This window comes from Danio rerio, chromosome 19, assembly GCF_049306965.1.
Source record: "Danio rerio strain Tuebingen ecotype United States chromosome 19, GRCz12tu, whole genome shotgun sequence".
Classification (NCBI taxonomy): Eukaryota; Metazoa; Chordata; class Actinopteri; order Cypriniformes; family Danionidae; genus Danio; species Danio rerio.
The window spans coordinates 3,344,671-3,368,134 of NC_133194.1; the positions used below are offsets into that span (position 1 = coordinate 3,344,671).

Consider the following 23,464-nt stretch of genomic DNA (forward strand, 5'->3'; position numbering starts at 1 on the left):
CAAGAAACACCATGTTTAATTAAAAAGAAACCCGGCTCTGAAACACGACTGCTGAAGTTAACATTACATTCTGAACTCACCTTTGCAAATAAAAACAATGTCTACACAGAGTTTCAGGCTTCTACTTACGATGTGTTTTTCCATTAATGTGGATTAAACTTGCATATCTGAATGAATCATGTAGACCAGGGGTGTCCAAACTCGGTCCTGGAGGGGTGGTGTCCTGCAAAGTGCAGTTCCAAACACAATCAGACACACCTGGGCTAGCTAATCCAGCTCTTACTAGGCTTTCTAGAAACATCTGTGCAGGTGTGTTGAGGCAAGCTGGAGCTAAAATCTGCAGGACACCAGCCCTCCAGTACAGAGTGTGGACATTCCTGATTTAACAGGTGACATTAAAGGGGCAGTTTGCGCCCCAAAAATCAACATTTACTCACTATTTACTGCCGCAAGTGGTTCCAAACCATTTAGTTTCTTTATTTTCTGTTGAATATAAAAGTAGATATTTTGAAGAATGCTGAAACCTGTAACTACCAACTTCAATAGTTGTGAAAAAGCAATACTAAACATAATCCAGAAAGAAAAAGAAAGCTCTGAACACTCTTCCAGAAACACCATGTTTAATTAAAAAGACCCCCGGCTCTGAAACAAGACTGCTAAAGAGTTTACAAGATAAAAAACGATAATCAGCGAGCAGACTGACGGCGGTGGGTGGGTGGCGAAGGTGAAGGACAGACGTCTTGTTTTCACGTTTGTTTCCTTTGGCATCAGCAAACATCAGACATTTGTTTCATTTCAAATTCAGCTTCCTTGTCTAAAGGATTAGCAGTCGGGCTGAAATGTGCCGATACGGAAACGCTGCCTTTGGTTTCACAGCGTCAGTCGATCCCGGCGGGACTCCAACAGCGGCTGGATGTATTTTTCTTCTAGCGTTAAAAAAAAGAAAGAAAGGCAAACACATATTATAATGACATGTTCAATCTGGGATCTGGCTCTTGAATCCTGCCAGCAGCGTACGAGCGGATGTCCTGGGAGAGCGGTGTGGGATTTATGCATGGTTGGGTTTTTAGGTGTAGAGTCGGATGGTTGCGTCGGCCCCGGAGGAAAACACCCAGGGTTGAGTCGGGTGAAAGGTCACGTCCAGGACCCCGAGGTCATGAGTGATGCTGTGACCCTTCAAAACCTTGACCGGGACAATCAGAGGATTCTGGAGCAGGTCACTGATGGGTAAACACACACACACACACACACACACACACACATTGGTAGGGTTAGCAGAGCTCATAACTGTCTCTCAGTAATGATTTTGGCTGTAATAATGGATGTTGAATTGTGTTCTGTCAGTGGAGGTTTCTTCAACTCTGGACGCTTTCGTGAATCAGCAGTTGATTTTTATTGAAGCAAGCAGACGCTGTATTTTAGTGTATGACGGTTGTATTAAAACCACATTTGAAGCATTTTACAATGGATTGATTCATGGCTAAACGTTTCCTTCTTTAAGGTGTAGAAGTTTATATTAGTGAACATTTTTACACAGAATAATTGTTATTAAATGATTTAATAATGAACGGAAATATTTTGGAGGAATTAAAAGATTTTACAGCTTGATTTAAGAACAAATAATTATTATATTATAAAATGTATTAGATTTAATCTTTTTCAATTGCTTAGGGTTTTATTTGAAATAGAATATGAAGACTAATTTTTGTAATATTTATTTTTTTTAATAACTGTTAAATATATAGAATTTAACTATTAAAAGCTTTTTAAATTTTTTTAATGTAGACATTTAATTTAAAGAGCGGCATGGGGGCTCAGTGGTTAGCACTATAGCCTAAATATTAATTGAATTGAATAATAATATATATTCCATAAACTTCTATGAAATTAGTTGACATTTTTTAATAAATGAACAGATTTAATGCAGAGATAATTCAATGACATTATACAAATGTATATTTTAATATTGAAATCTTTACAAATATATATTATGCAGATTTTTTTTTTAATAAACGATTACATTTTAATACTAAAAACTAGATCTTTTATGCAGGAAATGTACAATTATTTTAATAATAAAAAGTTCAAAACAGTTTTACATGAAACGTTAATTAATTAAATGTAAAAAGGCACATATTTTACCCCGTCTGAAGCATCTTTAATAACTATACTGATATGCGGCTGTGGTGATGAATTACAGTGATTTTCTCTCTTTATTACACACATGCAGTGTTTTAAAATCGTTTCAAACTTGTAAAACTCATTCATGATGTGCAGATAATCACAGAGCTGAACAGATCTTTTAATCCTAGTTGCTTTGTGCACGTCCTGTCTTGTGAATATGATTATATGTGTTACTATGGAGTCTTGTTAGTACATGGCCGTCAATCAATTCGATGGGTGGGGAAAACCGCACTCCTACTTCACCGTTGCGGTCGGCTTAAAAATCACTGGGATTTGGATTCTACAGTATTTTAACCTCAGTATATTAAAAAAATAATAAAAATAAGTTGTGTTTCTATCACTCCAATATGACTGTGGACACACTATATAAACACACACTTCTGTCCAAACAGCTGACAAAAGAGAATTTTCATCATAGGTGCCATATAACAGTCTTTTATTTTAATAAAATAAAGAGTTTTTACACTTTTATTTTATAATGATACTTGATTTTAATAATAATAAGAAAAGAGTTTTACTATTAAAATATTTTTTCTAATTTAAATGTACATATCTAATTTGAATAATAACATATATTCCATAAACTTCTATGAAATTAGTTGACATTTTTGATAAATGAACAGATTTAATGCAGAGATAATTCAATAACACTATACAAATGTATATTTAAATATTAAAATCTTTACAAATATATTTTATGCAGGTTTTATTTTATTTTTTAAATAAACGCTTACATTTTAATACTAAAAACTAAGTCTTATGCAGGAAATGTACATACTGTAATACTAAAAAGTTCAAAACATTTTGAGTGCATATTTTACATGAAATGTTAATTAATTAAATGTAAAAAGGCACATATTTCACCCCGTCTGAAGCATCTTTAATAACTATACTGATATGCGGCTGTGGTGATGAATTACAGTGATTTTACTCTCTTTATTACACACATGCATGGTTTTAAAATCTTTTTAAACTTGTAAAACTCATTCTTGATGTGCAGATGATCACAGAGAGCTGAACAGATCTTTTAATCTCAGTTGTTTTGTGCACGTCCTGTCTTGTGAATATGAATATATGTGTTACTATGGAGTCTTGTTAATACGCGACAGTGGGTGGGGAAACCCACACTCATACGTCACGTTGTGTTCCGCCTCAAAACGGGAGGGATTTGCATCCTATTTTAACGTCAGGAAATTTTAAAAAAGGGACTTAATGTCTTTATATCACTCCAACATGACAGTGGACACACAGTTCTGTCCAAACAGCTTACAAAAGTTACCTTGAAATATTATATAGTGTATACATTTAGGACAGAGCAATCAAGTCATTCAGTATTTCTCAATAATACCTCATTCCTTTCTCTCTCAAAAAACATTCAAACAAAATCAACAAATTGTTGCAGAACAAAAGATTGTTGCTGCTTTTTGCCAAACTAAATGAATAAAACTGATGATCCAGACATCTCTAGATTCAACATTAACACTGAACTCATAATGTGAATAATAAAACATGAGGATGAAGCACTAGTAGAGCACACTAATCTAGTCCAGCACTGAACTAGTCTATTTCAGCCCAGTCAGCCATCAGGAAAGATGATTTAAGTGGATTCATCTCCGTCTGAGAGCACTGAAGGTCATAAAGAGTGAACTGTGGAAATGTGCTGAGTGTGTGTGTGTGTGTGTGTGTGCGCGCACACTTCAACAGTCCAGACTGGGAAAGAAGCGGAAAAATAACAGACATCCCGAGATTGAGTATGAAGACATGATGAAGGCTTTTCATCCCCATCACGCCTGCCCTTCACCAGACACACATCATTAGCAGAAACACTGGACACCAGCCTGACAGGCGCACACTAGACACACACACACACAGTAAAGAGAGACGTGGTGTGTTCATCCCACTGAACACACTCCTGTACGTACACACTCTGATAAAAAAAAAAGTGTACATAAATCATTAAAAATGGCAGCTCGCAGTAGAAAAAACAAGCCAGAGCCCCCGTTTTCTCATTTAATATTCTGTTTCTCTATGAACCTCGACACAATGCCAGAAAAAAAAAACGGTTCATGCGTTCTATAGGAGATGCACGAATGAGGCCCTGAATAGGGACAATCAAAAGCAGCAGGCGGAGAGACTCAGAGAGGTCAGACTCACTTGTAGACCATGCCGTGGCAGACGATCACACTGCCGTCGTCAGAGCCGGATGCCAGCAGCGGGTAGTGGCTGTGGAAGGACACGCTCCTCAGGGCCTTCTTATGATGTCTGAAGCACACAGAGACACAACAGAGAGACGTCACCATGAGCGGCAGTTTCCTCAGACTGAACGCATGATCAAAACCTGACTCACCGGAGCACTTTATACGGTTTAGTGGACAGATCCAGATCAAACCAGGCCAGACGACAGTCGTAGCTGCCGCATATCACATTGTCACCTGTGGGAAACAAAAAAGAGCCATGTTTGACTTCCAAAGAGCGACCACTGATGCCACATTACAGGGACAGTTCACACACAATTTAAATCGCTCATCATTCACTCAACCTGTACTTGTTTCAAAGTTTTATGAGTTCTTTTTTCTGTTGAACATGAAGGAAGATATTTCGAAGAATGGTGAAAACCAGTAACCATTGACTTCCGTAGTATTTGTTGACTATGAAAGTCAATGTTTACAGGTTTTCAGCCTTCTTCAAATTATCTTCCGTGTTTTTGAAACATCTTGAGGGCAAATAAACTGAGCGAAATGTCATTTTTGGATGAACTACCCCCCTTTAAGGACATTTCTAAAACACACACTCATTTTTTATATAATACACTGTAAGAGTCTGGAGAATTAGACCTGACTTATACAGAATTATGTTCACTTATTGGTACTGTACATATAAAGATTCATACACTTATCAGTACTGAATTGTTTTTGCTCCACAGTGTACTGGGGTCTGTTCTTCGTACCTCGCTTAAATGATCTAAGATTATTTGGCAGATCCTGGATCTTTCATCTTGATAACTGATCTCTCGCTAATTTGGTTCTTCAAACAAGTTCGCGAATCAGATTAGAATGTCTGGATAAACTGATCTGAGATCGCTGCGTGTGTTGTGAAGGACAGATCTATCGATCCTCGAAATCATGATCAGCAATGCAACGATTGGCTGACGGCACAGCAGCGTAATGACATCATCTGATTAATATTCAAATTATCCATGTGTGCAAAATTACATCAAATTAGCAGTAAACGGTGTGTTAAATATGACACGCAATAACCTTCAACATCTGTTGTGAGCTGCAGGCTTTACACTTTTATGTGTCAAGAGTATTCATCATGTATTTTAATGCAAATCAGTGTTTAGAAAAGAGTTTCCTTATTATAGTAGCCGTTTTTTAATCGGTGTACAGAATAACTGGTTGTTTACAAAAGCATTTTGATATTGGTAAAGGCGTCTGCAACTTTAGTAAAGCATCAATTTAGTAAAACATACTTCATTATCTTTGCTTGACCTGAGCCGATATTATTCCTGTTTATATGAATTGAACCTGCTCCCGATCAGGCTTAAGCTAGCAGAACTGTTGCTATGACAACAACTCTCGGATCAGCTTTGAAGAAGTAAACGATCCTGGATTGTGTCAAATCGTCAATAACCAAATCCAGCTAACCGAGTAATCCACGTACGAAGAACTGACCCCTGGAAACTGTTTATAGGATCATTTGAAGAAATATAAAAGAATCGCTTTTATTTGCAAGTATTTTTAATGATTTTTGTATAATTATTATTATTGATTATTTAATGCACATAAAAATTGACATGCAAAATAATGTCAAGAAAAAAGTGCCCTCTTGATATAATGCACTATTGTCATCATTTAATACATTATAAATTTATATTAAAAAAATACATTTAAAAGATATAGTGGAGACTGATGTTTTACTTTTAGAATTCTTTGATTAAAAAAATAATAGTGCAAAATAAAAGTCCAAAATAACAGCTTTTATTAGCAATCTGCTTGTATTTTATTTGAATATTAGATGCACATAAAAATCATCAAATGTCAGCCCAAACACACACACAGTGCTCTCTCAGAATGATCAGCTTAAATCAAAATGTAATACTTTCTAAAACTAAACTAGTAAACATGTTTTGCTAAATAAGTTATCAGGGAAACATTTTACATTTATGATTCTTTGATTTAAAAAAAGAAACTTCAAAATAATAGCTTGCAAGCTCTATTCTAAACATTGTTAATGTGTTTTATATAACTCTAGGGGAGTTTTAATATGAGCCTGTAAATACAAACACAAAGCTAAAGTCAGAATTATTAGCCTCCCCGTATATTTTTTCCTCAATTTCGGTTTAACAGAGAGCAGATTTCTTTCAGCACATTTCTAATCATAATAGTTTTAATGACTCATCTCTAATAACTGGTTTATTTTATCTTTGTCATGATGACAGTAAATAATATTTGACTAGATATTCTTCAAGACACTTCTATACAGCTTAAAGTGACATTTAAAGGCTTAACTAGGTTAATTAGTGTAAAGTTAGAGTAATTAGGCAAGTCATTGTATAACGATGGTTTGTTCTGTAGAAGATCCTAAACAAATACTGCTTAAAGGGGCTAATGATATTGACCTTAAAATAGGGCTTTTATTCTAGCCGAAATAAAACAAATAAGACTTTCTCCAGAAGAAAAAATATTAAAGGAAATACTGTGAAGATTTCCTTCCCCTGTTAAACTGTTTTGTTAATGTGGTGTTTCCATTAATGCCGCACCTCCTGGATGGATGGCCATGCTGGAGATCCACTTGCAGTTGGCCATCAGCTTCTTGGTGAGCTCCTGCTTGATGAGGTTGTAGACGCGCACGTATCGCTGCGTGGCCACGAAGAAATAGGGCCTGACGGGGTGGAAGGAGACGCACTGCACCAGACCCTTGCTCTTGCGGAAGGGGTTCTGCGTCCTGCGCTTGCTCACCTGGTGGATGAGCACCTGAACACTGCTGCTGCTGTCGGGCAGCACACACGCCAGGTAATCTCCTTTAGCATGCCACGTCACCTGCCTCACCGCCTGCACAAACACAACACAAAATCAACACCAATAGAAACTCCGACTCCAATCTGGCTCAAAATCTCCAATTATCCAATGGAAACCTTACACTGCCTGACAAAAGTCTTGTCGCCTATCCAAGTTTTAGGAACAGCAAATAACTTGACTTCTAGCTGATCATTTGGTATCAGAAGTGGCTTATATGAAAGGAAAAGGCCTCTAGATTACGCTTATTTGACCAAAATAAAACATGATCATGCTTCCTCCATCTTACCCCGGACATGCTCAATAATGTTCATATCTGATGACTGGGCTGGCCAATCCTGGAGCACCTTCAGGAGCTTTGATGTGGAGGCTGTGGTATGAGAAGGAGCGCTATCCTGCTGGAGAATTGTCCCTCTGTTGTGGTTTGTAATGTAATGAGCAGCACAAATGTGTTGATGCCTCAGGCTGTTGATGTTACAAATCTCTCGCACGCCCCCATACTGAATGTAACCCCAAACCATAATTTTTCCTTCACCAAACTTGACTGATTTCTGTGAGAATCTTGCTCCATGCTGGTTCCAGTAGGTCTTGTGCAGTATTGGTGATGATTGGGATGCAGATCAACAGACGATTCATCAGAAAAATCCACCTTGACACTTTTCCGAATGATCAACTAGAAGTCAAGTTATTATTTGTTGCTCTTACAACTGGGATCGACAACAAGACTTGTGTCAGGTATGTGCATTTGCAGGTCTGTAGGAACAGAGGAATGCATGCAGGGCAGAATTAGGCCAGTGTCCTCTACTAACGCACATTGAGAAATGAGTCATCAAATATTTGGAAACACATAAAAATGAGTGAGCCCAACTCCCATCATTAAAGCCCTCAAAAACCAAGAAATGGATTGAAAAATGTCCCCTGATGGTCCTGAAGCTACTAACGCGAATCCATACAACTATCGAATATATTTTAAACGATATCCGCTAGTTAAGTGTTAGTTAAGATGTTAGTTATGACGTGTTGGTGGCGTATGGAATACTGTTTCCGGGTCCAAGCTGCCAGTCATTTATATTGAGAAAATATTAGTTTATGATCACTTTTTATTTATATCACGCATAAAGTGAATTGTATATAAAAGCATGGCGTCTCTGGGCTTGGTGCATCTAATTTATGCACATCTAATTAAAAAAAAAAAATGAGCACTTTCTGCCCATCAGATATTAGGCATGGATATATATATATTGCAATCGTGATTTTTGAAAGCATTACATCGCTTTGTAAATATTTATTATTACCATTTGATGAGTCAGTTTGATAGAGCGATTGAAGCCGGAAGCCGCTTCGCGTGATCATCAGACTTTGATTGAAGATTACCAAGACAAACACATTTGTTTCAGTTCATAATTAATTGAGATGAATTATTCGCCTTATTCAGCAAAATATACATTGTAAAGCGAGCTTAAACATCAAGCAGCAGAAGTTGTTTTGGTTTTCTCTAATGTGAATATTAAGGTGGATGGGTCATGGAAATTCAGCTTTTTACTCGATGTGAAAGTCAGGGAATGTGACGTTGGCCGGACGGAGTGGAAACCCTGCTAGACGGAGGTCAGAGGTGGAAGTCATTCTGTGGTAAATCCACACACGATTAATCCAATTACAGCCTCAAAGACGCGGCGGGACTGAATTTACTGCTGTTATTAACGCCGGCCGGGCCTCTGCCAGTCTGCCAACGCGTGCCGCTGCTTTACTTTTTCCAGTAGTTTTAATTGGACACTAGAGGCATCTTAAATTTCTTTCCATTTCAGGAAAAGGACGACCACAGGCTTCTGCGGCTTCTGCCAACAGCTAAAAGCCTCTGGCTGGAGCTCACGTGGGGGACCGGCGGACGCTCTCACAGGACAGAAGACTTTAGTTCCTATTGTTCACTGGAAAACACTGACGTGAACCGAGCAGAACGCTTCCTGCTAAGGGTTATACTGTGATGACACACATCATTCTTATGAATTCGGGAATGTGTGTAAACTAGGGTTGGGCATCTAAGCTATAATACCGATACGATACGCATCTCGATACAAAGAATACGATCCGATATATTAGCGATACATTTGTGACATTGCGATGCAACACGATACGATTCACACCCATATCACGATACAATGCGATAATTCAGCACTAACTAATTAGATCAAGTTTATGAGATGATGTAAGAAAGGATGCTGTGCCATTGAATGAGTTTGATTATTTATAAACCAAGCAAAACCAAGACTTTTTTTACAAACTGGCTTTTCTCTCAGAGCCAGAGTGTCAGTTTACAGTAGAGGGCCATTTTAGAACATATAGCACATATTATTTAAGTATTTTCAAGATAAACAGAATGTATAAGTGCAATATATATTATAAATGTATATATTTGCTGTCTTTCAACATAAAGGATTATCATTGCACAACAAGAATTGTGATTTAACTTTTCAACTATGAAAACAAGTTTTACAAAGATATATTTTGCCACTGAATATTCAAAACTTAAGATCGTGAACTAGCAGTGTTATGTTGCTTTGAAACATCACTGTCACTGTAAACAACAGGCTAATAAAAATATAAATAAATAGAAATTAACAGGAGGAGGTGTTTAAAACCTTCGTTCTCCGTGACACTAGGCTGAATATCTTTGCAGATGAACAATGCAATAGCATTCGTTATTGGCGTAGAGCGAGCAGAACTGTTGCGCATGGAGAAAACTTTCAATGCTTTTCTCACCACTTTTGGAGCTGATAGCTACAGTTGAAGCAGTGCAGGAAGCCGGGGATGCAGGAACACTGGAAGATGCTTTCACAACAACACAGAGGCGCCGCTTCAAGTGAGATATCAGATTAGTCGTACTGCCCGTGTATTTTACAGATGCGCGGCACATTTTGCAAATTGCATCTGTCCTGTCAAGTCGTCCATCCTTTTTGCAGAATCCATAATGTTGCCATACTTTAGATTTAAAACTCAGTGAGGAATAAAATGTTTGTTTTGCTTCTCGCGCTTTCTGAGGGTGCTCCACTAGCTTCATCCGCACACCTGATACACTGAGTTGTAGTGTAAGTGTACACATCCGCAAGCCCGTTGCTAAGGCTTACTTTATGTAGGTCGATTAAATTATGCGCCAAAAACAGGTTGACAACACTTGTTAATAAATAAAAAATACATTCTATGTTAAAAATATAAGTTGTATCTTGGAAAAAACGATGCATCTCGATTTGCAAAATTTCATTCATCCTCTGCTGCTCTACCGATGCACTCGCATCGTGCACGCGCATGACCGCGTATTGATACATATCGGTTAATCTTCCCATCCCTAGTGTAAACCTGCCATGACGTTCGACTTCAGCCATCGTTCCAACATAGGCGCGAACGCTCTCTATAGTCAAGTACACATCTAACAGTACAAGTACACATCTTTAAATGTACTCAAAAAGTACGTTACCCAACAGCTTCACTCAAGTAAACGTAACGAATGTAATTCGTTACTAGCCACTTCTGGCTGTGATGACATCATTCTCGTCAATAGTTTAGAACTGGTTCTCATTGGTACACAGAGTGAGCATCACGTTGTGTGTTGTGATTACCTTGGGGTGTTTGAGAACGAGGCGGTGACCCTGCTCGTGACCCTCGCCCTCTGAGACGAGCCACTGAACCGGCTGCTCCTTCACTTCCTCTGGCTCCGCGTAGGAGGAGATGAGCTGATCTGTAGCGGTGCAGAGGAGCCGATCACCCAGAGCAGGGTTCAGCAGGAGCACCGAGTCTTCACTGCACACACACACAGATCATACCTTTCTAGCTATCCATCTAAACAAACTGTAATCAATCTGTATGCCCATGTATCAACCAATCCTTACTAGCCATTCAGCTTATTATCTAATTAACCAACACAACTAAAAATAAGATGGAAAGCATACAGATGAGTGTCAATCAAACAATCCAAGCAGATAATAAGAGGAAAAGGAGGCGTGTCTTACTAGCTGACAGCAACCAAACAGATGGAAGGATTGGGATTCCAGGCCACGCCCTTCACGGCTCCGCCTACCTGCACTGTTTTCAGGCAGCGTGCAGTGCTGACCTCCCAGAAGCGCACCGTACAGTCATCAGAGCCTGTAGTCAAAAACATCAGATCATGCATTATAAAACACTCCCCAATCAGAGAGATGAGGGATGAACATCATATAACAGGTGCAAACTATTTTTTACAAGCTTCAGTGTCAGAAAAGACATGTGATGTTACAGCGTCATTATTAAAAACAACAACAACAATTTATATCACACACACACACAGTAAATGTGTAAAAATGAGTAAAGTTTGAGTAAAAATTAATATTATTGATCATAGAAGACAGTAAAGGTAACTTTGTGTTAAAACATTTTTTAAAACATTAGCAATGAACAAAGTTCTACACATTTTTTTTCCTGATTAGCTTTGTGTTTTTATCTACTTGCAATATTTTCTAAACAAAACAATTCATCATTTGTTCAGTAAATGAATAGTTTTTCAGTAAACAAAAGGCCTCTATCCTGTTTGTACAAAAATCCCTAAAATGATTTGTTTACAATATTGTACAGTTAATAACTTTGAAATATGAAATACACATACACATTGATTACTTCTATGAAATTTACATACACACAAGCGCACACAGACACATACACACACACACACACACACACACACACACACACACATATATATATATACACACACACACACACACATACATATACACACACACACACACACACGCATTCATATATATGTATATACACATACACACACATATACACACACATATATAAAATATATACATATACTTACGCACACATGCACGAATACTCTATATACGTACACGTGCATACACATACAAACAAATATATACAAGCGTGCACAGACAAATATTCAGACAAATATATACATACACATGCAAGCATATATAAACAAATATACTTTATATGCACAAACAAATACATACACACACACACACACAAATATTTACATATATATACTCAAGACATTTATATACAGACATAAATATACACACACACACACACACACACACACACAAGTATACAAATACATACATAAATAAATATATTTGTATGTATGTATGTATGTATGTATGTATGTATGTATGTATGTATATGTACATACATACACACACACACACACACACACACACACACACACACACAATCTACATATATATATATATATATATATATATATATATATATATATATATATATATATATATATATAAAAACCACAATCTATATATATATATATATATATATATATATATATATATATATATATATATATTGGTATACATTAAAAATGATGATAATTTATGGAGTATTATTTACAGCAGCATGTTTTAGACTTTTTGTTAAATCTGTTCATTTGTAATAGTTTTTTTTTATTTCATGAAGCTCCATGTCATTTTCCAGACTCGTAATGTCAAAAATGACTTTAAACCCATGATCCGCAAACCATATCTATATCCATATAATAAAGGCGTATAATTATAACCTATTAAACTATATTTATTTTTTGCATGGCATAACACAACCTAATGCATTATTTATTTCTGCCTTTGACTGAGTGTTTGATGGGAAACCTCTTCCTCGTATCAGCCACAGAGTTCTGTAAGCTGCCCGTCAAATCCCATTTCAACTTTTATACCTGCACGCTTCATAAACGCAGAGGGAAACAGCGCGGGGCGAACGGGCCGGGCAGAGGGTGGAGTGTCACAACTCCTAAAGCCATAATCACTTTTTAAGTATTGAGCTGTGTTTGGTGACAGATATAGCAGGAGGGACGGCCTCTGCAGCGGTCACACGCCTGTCTGGGGCACACAGCTGCAGAGTGTGTGCGCGTTTGAGAGTTTAAAAATATTATTAATAACATTTGGGCAAAAATTATTGACTTAGGGGTGATTAAGACTTTTAAAAAACACTTGACAATAATGCCAACACTTAAACAACAGTTAATACAAGAAAGGAGAATTTAAAAAGTGAATAGAAAAAATAAATAAATAAATAAATACAAAAAAATTTAAAGTAAAAAAAATACATATTTTTAAAAAAATAAATAGAAATAGAAAATAAAATGCATACAAATAATAAAAATAGAATAAAAATAAATACAAAAAAATAAAGTAAAAACACAAAATTAAAATTTAATAAAAAATGAATCAAATCAAAATTGAAAAAAAAAATTCTAAAAAAATATTTAAAAAAATAAAGTAAAATTCTATATAAATACAAGCAAAAATACAAAACAAATAATAAAATAAACAAAAGATAAAGTAAATAATACATACAAATTAAAAAATTTATATAATTAAATTAAATAAAATAAACAAAAAAGTAAATATATATATATATATATATATATATATATATACACAAACACACACACACACACACACACATACAAAAATAAAATATAAATTAAATAAAAAATAAATGAAAACAAAAAGCAAAAAATAAATACATACAAAATAATAAAAAGGATAAACAAATAAGAAACTAAATTGAATTGAATTGCAGAGTGTGTGTGCGTGCGTTTGTGAGTCTGTTTGAATGTGTCTATATGTGTGTGTGTGATAGTGTCTGTCTATGTGTATTCGTCAGTCTGTGTGAGTGTGTCTTTGTGTCTATACAGTGGGGAAAATAAGGCCCCGTTTACACTAGTGCGTTTTAGTTTGAAAACGCATAAGTTTTGCTACGGTTATGCTATCCGTCCACACTACGCCGGAGTTCTCGAGCGCCGAAAACGGAGCGTTTCGAAAACGCTGGAGAGGCCGTTTTCATTCTGAAACGCTGCTGCTCCGTCTCAGTGTGGATGGGGAAAGACGGAGACATCTGAAAACGGAGGCGGGGCTGCAGACATTCGCCTCTCTGATTGGGGCTTTTCCTCAATATTAAGTAGCCTACACACACAGTTCAGTCCTGAATCTTCTCCGTGTAAGTTCAGACTTCGCAAGTTTGATCAAGGCTGCATCTCTTCTTCTCAGTTTGATATGGAAAACATACCGAGGACACGCGTCAATCTTCACAGGGAAAAGTGTACTTTATAACTTCATTCACATCACCTTGGCTATGTTGTTTCACTTTCTCAACAATAAAATGTAAACTTGATATAAGGAACTGCCTATTTTTATTTTAATATTAACAACTAAACAGACAGCAGAAATGTTGAGGCGTCGTGCTGCATGAGCGTCATCTTCACTGTGTGCATATTTATAACAAAACGGAGCCGAACTGCCTCTTTTCAATTTCAGTGAAAATACGAAACACACCCTCTCTTTTGCTGAATATCAGTTTTAATAATCGATAATGGCCATTATAAAAGTATAACATACAATAAGTTTATACATTATAGGAAATAAAGGCAAGCGATCAGTCAATATACAGAATGTAGGCTACGTGCTTACATTAATCATTAACTTATCTTTGCGCTCAGTCAAAACACGTTACCTGAGAACAAGTAATAGATTCCAGTGACCAAAGTCAGGGAATATGTCGTTAGATAAAGACAACAAGATGAATGAAATATCCCGTTTAATAAATATAGTGAGATTAGATCCAGCGGGAGATGCTTGATGAGAAGTCCGACTAGCAGAGCTCTCATCTGGGTAGATGGGCTCCAGCGATTGCCAAAGTGTGTGTGTGTGGTCACGTGATGTGCGTTTTCAGCGTTTTGGTGTGGACGGAGAGCTGTTCAGAAACGCTGGGTAAAACGCGAGTGTGGACGCGGATCGTTTTCATTCTAAAACGCTGTTTTAAAACTAATACGCACTAGTGTAAACGGGGCCTAAGTATTGAACACGTCACCTTTTTTGTCAGAAACCATATTTCTTAAGGTGCTGTTGACTTGAAATATTCCCTGCATGTTGGTGACAACCAAAGAAATCCATAAGTACAAAGAAAACAATCTAACTAGTTTACAAATGAAGTTATGCGTAATAAAATGACACAGGGAAAAAGTATTAAACACATAATGAGAGGGAGGTGTAGTTCAGCAGTGTAGTTCTTCAGCAATCCTCTGCCCTTCCTCAGTGTAAATGAATATCATCTGCTTCAGTCCAACATCTACACCAGCAGGAGGATGAAGATGAACCCAGAGTGGACATTTCAGCAAGACAATGACCCAAAACACAGCAAAGGAAACTCTCAAATGCTTTCAGAGAAAGAAAATCAAGCTGCAGAATGGCCCAGCCAATCACCCGATCTCAATCCAATACAAATAAAGCTCAAATTTGATAGATGAGACCCACAGAACCATCAAGATTTTGACCTGAGCAATGCATGGGACTTCATTCTCCATATGAGAAGCATCTTTAAGCTGAAATGTTTGCAATTTCTCTTGGATTATTGTATTATCTATCTGTGTGTGCTGCACAATAAGAGTTTCCCGCAGAAGCTCTTGCATGCTCAGTGTCTATAAATAAGACGTGAATGACAGTAATAATGTTAAAAGTGCATTTTACAGGACAGTGATGAGACTTTTAGGAAAAACACGCTCATTTGTTCCAATTCATGACCGAGATGAAACTTCATTTGAACCCATTTGGATCCCTAATGAGACACTATGAGTGAAACAAGATATTGAAGAAGTAAACAGCAGGACAGCGCTTGGACTTATCTGCGATGGCTCATGAAATCTGGGAAATACACACGACTGGTGTGTGTGTACTGCTGGAGAAATCAGCTCAAAATCAATCACAGACGAGCAGAGACGTTTATAGCGTGGACAGTGACCGTGGTAAGATGAGAGGGATGCGGATGTTCATCTTTATAGCAGCAATATTGTTTAAAGTCCATTTTATAGGAGCGTAATGGTGAAGAGTCCCAAAAGACAACAGAAAAGAGATGCTCAAATCAACAAGACTGCATTCACAGGCCATGTTAACCATTCACAATGCAGCATTTTGGAGTGAAGAGAGGGGTAAAACAATGAAGAAACAAACCATCATTTGCGATCCATTTTACATCCAGATGATGTGATTTTTCGAGCGAAACAGGATATTTAGGATGGGATAAACTTGTAGGACAGCACTGAGATTTATTATTAGTCATGAAAACGGGGGAATGCATACAAGAATGGAGGCAGGGCAGAACGAAACGGCCCTCGATTGTTTAAAAGGGATTATATCAGAGCAAAAATGTGTGGTAAATGAAAGTGACGCGACTCGAAAGACAACAGAAATGAGATGCTAATAACATTTGTAACCCATCTTTTCTTCTTAAAATGGCATTTTGGAGTGAAATAAGATCCTCAAGCAAGAAAACTAGTCATATCAAGGCCCAATCCCAATTCTACTCCTTAGCCCTTACCCTTACCCCTCGCTTTCCGCGTCCTCGTGAAGGGGTAGTGGTGTCCCAATTCTCTTTAGCTCAAAGGCGTAGGGCTAAGGGCAAGAGGCACACACCCCTTTAAACGGAGATTTTTCAGGACCACGCTCGAAACCAAGGGGTCAGAAAAATTACCCAGAATGCACCCGGAAGTAAAAAGGTCCACTAATTATTATTTTTGGTCATTATTCTGAATTTTTACAACAAACAAACAAACTCGTTTTAATATATATTCATAACCGCGTTTGAGTTTTACCGTCATGCTTAAAAAAAAAAAAAAAAAACTACAATAAAAACTTAATTTACTTACTTAATTAACTAACATTTCTTGATCTATAATCCCTAATAATAACTCCTGTACAGCAGTCCCATTACATTCTGACACTCGATGACACTGGAATATCCTGTCAGAACAGTCTAGTGGCTGTCAATGAGCTTTTTACAGTGTCTGCTATCATGTTAATGTTGTTTTTGGTGTGTTTACATTAATGAATATGGCCACTGTGTAAATGCACAGTACTGTTATGATCCTATTGCCTCATTATATTGTTATGATGACATTATATATGCCTTCAGTGACTTCCTGAAGATAAATACCAAAAAAGAACACAACTGGAATCACTACAGCAGTCGCCATCGTCTGATCTCAAATGAAGCAGGAGATCGCGAGGACAGATGATGACGGTGCAGGTGCTGTAGTGCTGTCCCAATTCTTAGGGGTAAATTTTAAAGCCCTTTACCTTAACCCTTGGGCTAAGCGGAAGGAGTAGGGGTACAAAAATAGAATTGGGATTGGGAACGAATTGTTAAAGTTGGCGAGAAACAGCATTTGCAACCCCTTTTACATCCTTAACATGATATTCTGGAGCAAAATGAGACGTTTGAGATTCTAAAAAATGTATAACGACATGAATTTATTGGCATTTGCTCATAAAATGAAGCCAAATCTGAATCAATGATTTGAAATGCAGCACATATGACCAGAAACATGTATAAGACAAGGGGAGAGAGATGGCAATAGTGATGGCTTTATCAAAGCTACGACAATCTTAAAGATAGGACAGTAATAGCAAAATTACAGTAATGTGTCAAAATGACAACAGAAAAGAGATGCTCAAATCAACTGCATTCACAGCCCAATTTGACCATTCATAATGCAATATTTTGGAGAGAAATGACAGGAAAAATGAGTGTCTAAAAAGATGTTAATGAGATGGTAAAAATGAAGAAACAAACAATCATTTGCGATCCATTTTACATCCAGAAGATGTCATTTTTAGAGTAAAATAGGATATTTAGGATGGGATAAACTTGAAGGACAGCACTGAGATTTATTAGTCATGAAAAAGGGGGAACGCATACAAGAATGGAGGCAGAGCAGAATGAAACGGCCCTCGATTGTTCAAAATGGATGATATAAGAGCAAAACAGTGTATTATAGGATATTAACGGCACTTTGTGGTAAATGACAGTGACACGACTCAAAAGAGAACAGAAACAAGACACTAAAATCAATACAAATAAACATTTGTAACCTATTTTATGTTCTTAAAATAGCATTTTGGAGTGAAATAAGATCCTCAAGCAGGAAAACAAATGGTATGAAAATGTTAAAGTTGGCAAGAAACAGCATTTTACGTCCATAACAGGATATTTTGGAGCAAAATGAGAAATTCGAGATTCTAAAAAATGTATAACGACATGAATTTATTGGCATTTGCTCATAAAATGAAGCCAAATCTGAATGAAAGATTGGAGAGGTTTAAAATGCATCACATTTGACCAGAACGCTGACCATAAACAAGGAGAGAATGATGGAAATATTAGCCTTTATCGAAGCTACAATAATCTTATAAATCATTTTTATAGGACAGTAAAATGGTAAAACTACAGCAATCTATCCCAAATGAGCAAAAATATCAACAAAAACAGCATTTACAGGTCATTTTACTGTCTATAAGATGATGTTTAGGAGTGAAATAAAATATGCAATAAAAAAGTAAATCGTGGCATTTATCAGTAATGATAAAAGTGAATCACGTACTCGACTGATGCCTGACTTTGTTTGCTTAAAGTTAAATCATATAAAACTAAAGGAATGTTCTGTTAACGTGAAAAGCTTAACTTTGAGTTGATTTTGGCTCTTGAACAATGTATATATAAATACGAGTCTATAAAATGGCCAAGAACACAACAAACATAGATGGTTGTGTGTTTAGTTTGGTTTAAAAATATTATTAATTACATTGGGGCAAATATTATTGACATTAGTGGTGATTTAGACTTTTAACCAACACTTGACAATAATGCAGATACTTGAACAGCAGCAAATACAAATAAGACAGCAGAATTAAAATAAAAATACATTGATAATAATCAAAAACTGAAATAAAATAAAAATAATTATAAAGTAAAAAAAAAAATTGTAAAAAATCATACGAAAAATAAAATATATTCAAAATAAAAATGTAAAAATACTGAAATAAATACAAAAACTAAAGTAAAAAATTAATAAATACAAATAAATTAATAAAAAAGAAAAATAAATAAATATAAACGTAAATACAAAAATAAAGTAAAAAATTAATAAATACAAATAAATTAATAAAAAAAGAAAAATAAATAAATATAAACATAAATACAAAAATAAAGTAAAAAAAACCATCATTCAAAAATTAAAATAAGATGTATACAAAATAAAAATATAAAAATAAATAATGAAATAAATAAATGACTACAAAAAATAGTTAAAAATAAATAAATGCATACAAAAAATTGCATAAAATATGAACAATAAAATTATAAAATAAATACAAAAATCTAAATAAATAAATACAAAAAGTTAAAAATATCATTCAAAAAATAAAATAAATTTGATAGAAATAAAAAATAATGATAAAATAAATACAAAAAATTAGGTAAAAATAAAAATATAAACTAAATAAAATGTTAAATAAATAAATAAACAACAAATACAATAAAAAGATAAATACATACAAATAATAATAAAAATGTATCATAATGAATAAAATAAAATTTAAAATAAATAAAAATTTTAATTAGTATAATTAAATATATAGTTTTAGTACTATTAGTACTATATATTAGTACTTCAGACACAAAAGTAAATTTCACCATTTTTAAAAAAATGCATTAAAAGTAAATGCAACTTCCCACAGTTTGTACTCTGAAACACCAGCTTCATCGTACACACTCACAAGTGTGTATGTGTGTGCGTGTGTGTGTTTTTAGGAGCTCATGGATCAGAAGCACTTCCTGTGGCTGAGCAGGGCTTCCTGCCGAATACTCTGATCTCTTTTAGCCGCTGCGTTAATTTGTAGTTGTGCTTCTGGACAAAACCCAAGAGCTTCCTTTTTATTTTAAAACTCCAACTTTAGGAAATGAACTCAATGTTCATGCTGAGATCCAATCCATCAAACTGACCCTTTTATTCTTCCACTTACAGTTCAGCAGACAAACACGTACTACTGTTCAAACGTCAGGGGTCAGAGAGATTGTTTTAGGAGGAAAATAATACTGTTCTTAATAAAAAAACGAAAGAAAGAATGCAGTCGAATGTTCAGAAGAGGCAGTATTTGAGACATAAGTCTCAAAGTCAATTCCTGGAGGGCCGCAGCTCTGCACAGCTTTGCTCCAACCCTGATCAAACACAACTGATCCAAATAACTGAGGTGTTCCAAAGAGTCATGAACACCTTGATTATTTGTATCCACTGTGTTTGATCAGGGTTGAAGCAAAACCGTGCAGAGCTGCGGCCCTCCAGGAATTGACTTTGAGACCTATGATTTAAGACATTTAAAGGGGACCTACTTTACCTTTTACATCATGTAAGATAAGCCTTTGATGTCTCCAGAATGTGTCTGTAAAGTTTCAGCTCCCATCAGATTATTTATTATAGCTGTGTAGCTGTTTTTGTAGCCTGTGGCTTTAAATGCAAATGAGCTGCTTCTCCCCGCCCACCGCTCCCACGTGGGGGGGGTTGGATCGTACTTTAATATCAGGAAATACTAAAAAAAAAAAAAAAAAAGCTTGTTGTGTTTCTATCACTCTAATATAACTGTGGACACATTATACCTACACACAGTTCTGTCCAAACAGCTTACAAAAGATAATTTTCATCATAGGTGCCCTTTAAAACACAACAAAAGATTTATATATATATAAATGAAATAAATAAAAACAAAAAATAAAGTAAAAAATACATGCATAAAAAATAAATAAACAAAATAATGTTAAATTAAATAAATGAATACAAATAATACAAAAAATTAAATGCTAAAATAAAATAAACAAAATAATGTTCAAATAAATACAAATAATTTATTACAAAAATAAAATATAAACAAAATAATGTTAAAATAAATAAATAAAAATAAATTAATACAAAAAATAAAATAAACAAAATAATGTTTATATAAATAAAAAATTAATACAAATAAGTTAATACAAACAGTAAAATGCTAAAATAAACAAAATAATGTTCAAATAAATACAAATAATTTATTACAAAAATAAAATATAAACAAAATAATGTTAAAATAAATAAATAAAAATAAATTAATACAAAAAATAAAATAAGCAAAATAATGTTTAAATAAATAAATTAATTAATTAATACAAATAAATTAATACAAAAATAAAATCTAAAAGTAATGCTAAAATAAATAAATACAAATACATTAATACAAAAATAAAATAAACAAAATAATGTTGAAATAAATAAATACAAATAAATTAACACAAAAATAAAATATTAAAAAATAGTGTTTAAATAAATAAATTAATACAATTAAATTAATACAAAAATAAAATACAAAAAATATAAACAAAATGTTAAAATAAAAAACAAAAAATTAATACAAATAAATTAATACAAAAATAAAAATAAAATGTAAACAAAGTAATGTTAAAATAAATAAAATAAATTAATACAAAAAATAAAATACAAAAAAAAAATAATAATAAACAAAATAATGTTAAAATATTAGTTAAATACAAAAAATGAATTACAAAAATAATGTTAAAATAAATAATAAATAAATACAAATAGATTAAGAGAGGCGGTCAGGTCACTAGTGGGTCACTTCCCCCTCTAATCACAAAGAGACCGTGTCAATCAAAGCGTTCCTGCAGACTGATTTTATCAAGTTTGATTATAAAAAATAAAATCAACAAATGCTTACTATTAAAAGCTGGTTATATTCACTGACCGTTGCCACACAATTGTGTTTAAACTCCTTATAAAAGTGATTTCTGCATAATAGATGCCGTTTAAATGGCTAGAGTTTGTAATGTCAGCGCTCGCCACATCATTAGTGAGGAATGGCAGTTTCTGAGCTCTGTGAATGTAAATGTATACGCTGTCGTGTAACCTCAGGCTTTTCTCATGCTGTAGCAAACACTGTAACTGTAGGGTTGACGTGCTGTAATTGCAGTGTTTTCCTTTTGTACGTCTGTAAAAACAAATTCTCATCATCGCTGCATTTTTGAAGTGTTCAGAAAAATATGATGTTTAAGTCTTGTGAAAATGTTTTCTGCAATGTGGGATAGTTTTCCCTCAACTGTTTTATCATCTACAGGGTGAAAACTGTAATCGTGATTACAGAGTAGAGTTTGAGCTGTGTGTACAAAATAGCATTACAGTAAACACGTTTGGGGTCAGTAAGGATCCACCTTTCATTTATAGAAAGTGACAGTAAAAGGGCTGAAAACTGCTACAGTTTAGGGTAAAGAAAACAATAATATCACAATTTTATTTATTTGATGTAATAAAAGTTAATAATGTTGAGTTTTCAGCACAGATCAATCTTTTTGCTTCACAAAACCTAAATATATCATCAGGAGGCAATGATATTAATGCTGTTTTGCCTGTATATTTAGATTATTAGCTGCGTCCCAAATGGCACACTATACACTATGCACTTAAACACTCAACAGGATAGTATATGTATGTAGTGTCGTCCCAAATGGCACACTAATGTTTTTTTTACCAAGCGCTAAGCGGAAATTCAAACCGTTTCCCTGATGACGTTTGACGTCCCAAAACTTTAAAATTTGTGAATGATCAGATAATACCTGCCGTGAGTGTAACTGCATTCACCATCAAGAGGTGCTTTAAACACTCTAGTAGGAGAATTTTGCTTTTACCATAAAAAATACATAAAGTTGTTGGCGCTAGTGGTGTAGTGGTTAGTGCGTCGACACATGCACTCCGGTGCTCGCGGTGACCCGGGTTTGATTCCGCCTCGCGGTCCTATGCCGATCCTTCCCCTCTCTCTGCTCCCCATGCTTTCCTGTCAACGATCTATACTGTCCTATAAAAAAAGGCGAAAACCCCGAGAGAAAAAAAAAAAAAAAAAAAAAAAACATAGTTATCCAACATGTGCGCCCAATAGCTCCGCCCCTTCCGCTACGTAGGCAAACCTGCGGTCGTTGAGTGTGTGAAGTGTCCATCGTTACACACTTCATTTTAGCGGCTGAATGAGTGCATCATCCGGGTAATTAAAGTGCACTTATTATTTATAGAGTTTTCAGTGTGAACGCACTGCTTAAACTATTTATACTACAAAATGGCGTAGAATAGTGCATAAGTATGCGATTAGGGACGCAGCTAGTGACTGTCAAAGTGGCATCACCCATTGACCTGCATTATAAGAGTCAGCAAAAACAACAGATTAGGCTAAAAATCTGCTTTAATGTTCAATAAAGCATAATAAAAGACACCTAAACCTTAGATGGCCACAGGTAAAAGTAAATGATATCAACATTTGAATGATCTGTCCCTTTAAATAAGCACTAATATAAGTGACGCTTGATCTAGTAAACTTTATAAAATACATAAAACCTTG

General features: G+C 35.1%; 1 protein-coding gene across 1 annotated transcript in view; it reads right to left on the reverse strand.

Moving 5' to 3' along the window:
- The window catches only part of bop1 (BOP1 ribosomal biogenesis factor), a 127,095-nt gene continuing 103,631 nt past the window's right edge, over positions 1 to 23,464 (reverse strand). Inside the window, exons 11-16 of the mRNA NM_001077735.2 lie at positions 11,204 to 11,336; positions 10,814 to 10,994; positions 6,947 to 7,238; positions 4,532 to 4,616; positions 4,339 to 4,446; positions 1 to 1,220 (exon numbers count right to left, since the gene is read on the reverse strand). Coding sequence (NP_001071203.1) covers positions 1,067 to 1,220; positions 4,339 to 4,446; positions 4,532 to 4,616; positions 6,947 to 7,238; positions 10,814 to 10,994; positions 11,204 to 11,336 — 953 coding nt within the window. The 3' untranslated portion in view covers positions 1 to 1,066. The remainder of the gene's footprint in view (positions 1,221 to 4,338; positions 4,447 to 4,531; positions 4,617 to 6,946; positions 7,239 to 10,813; positions 10,995 to 11,203; positions 11,337 to 23,464) is intronic.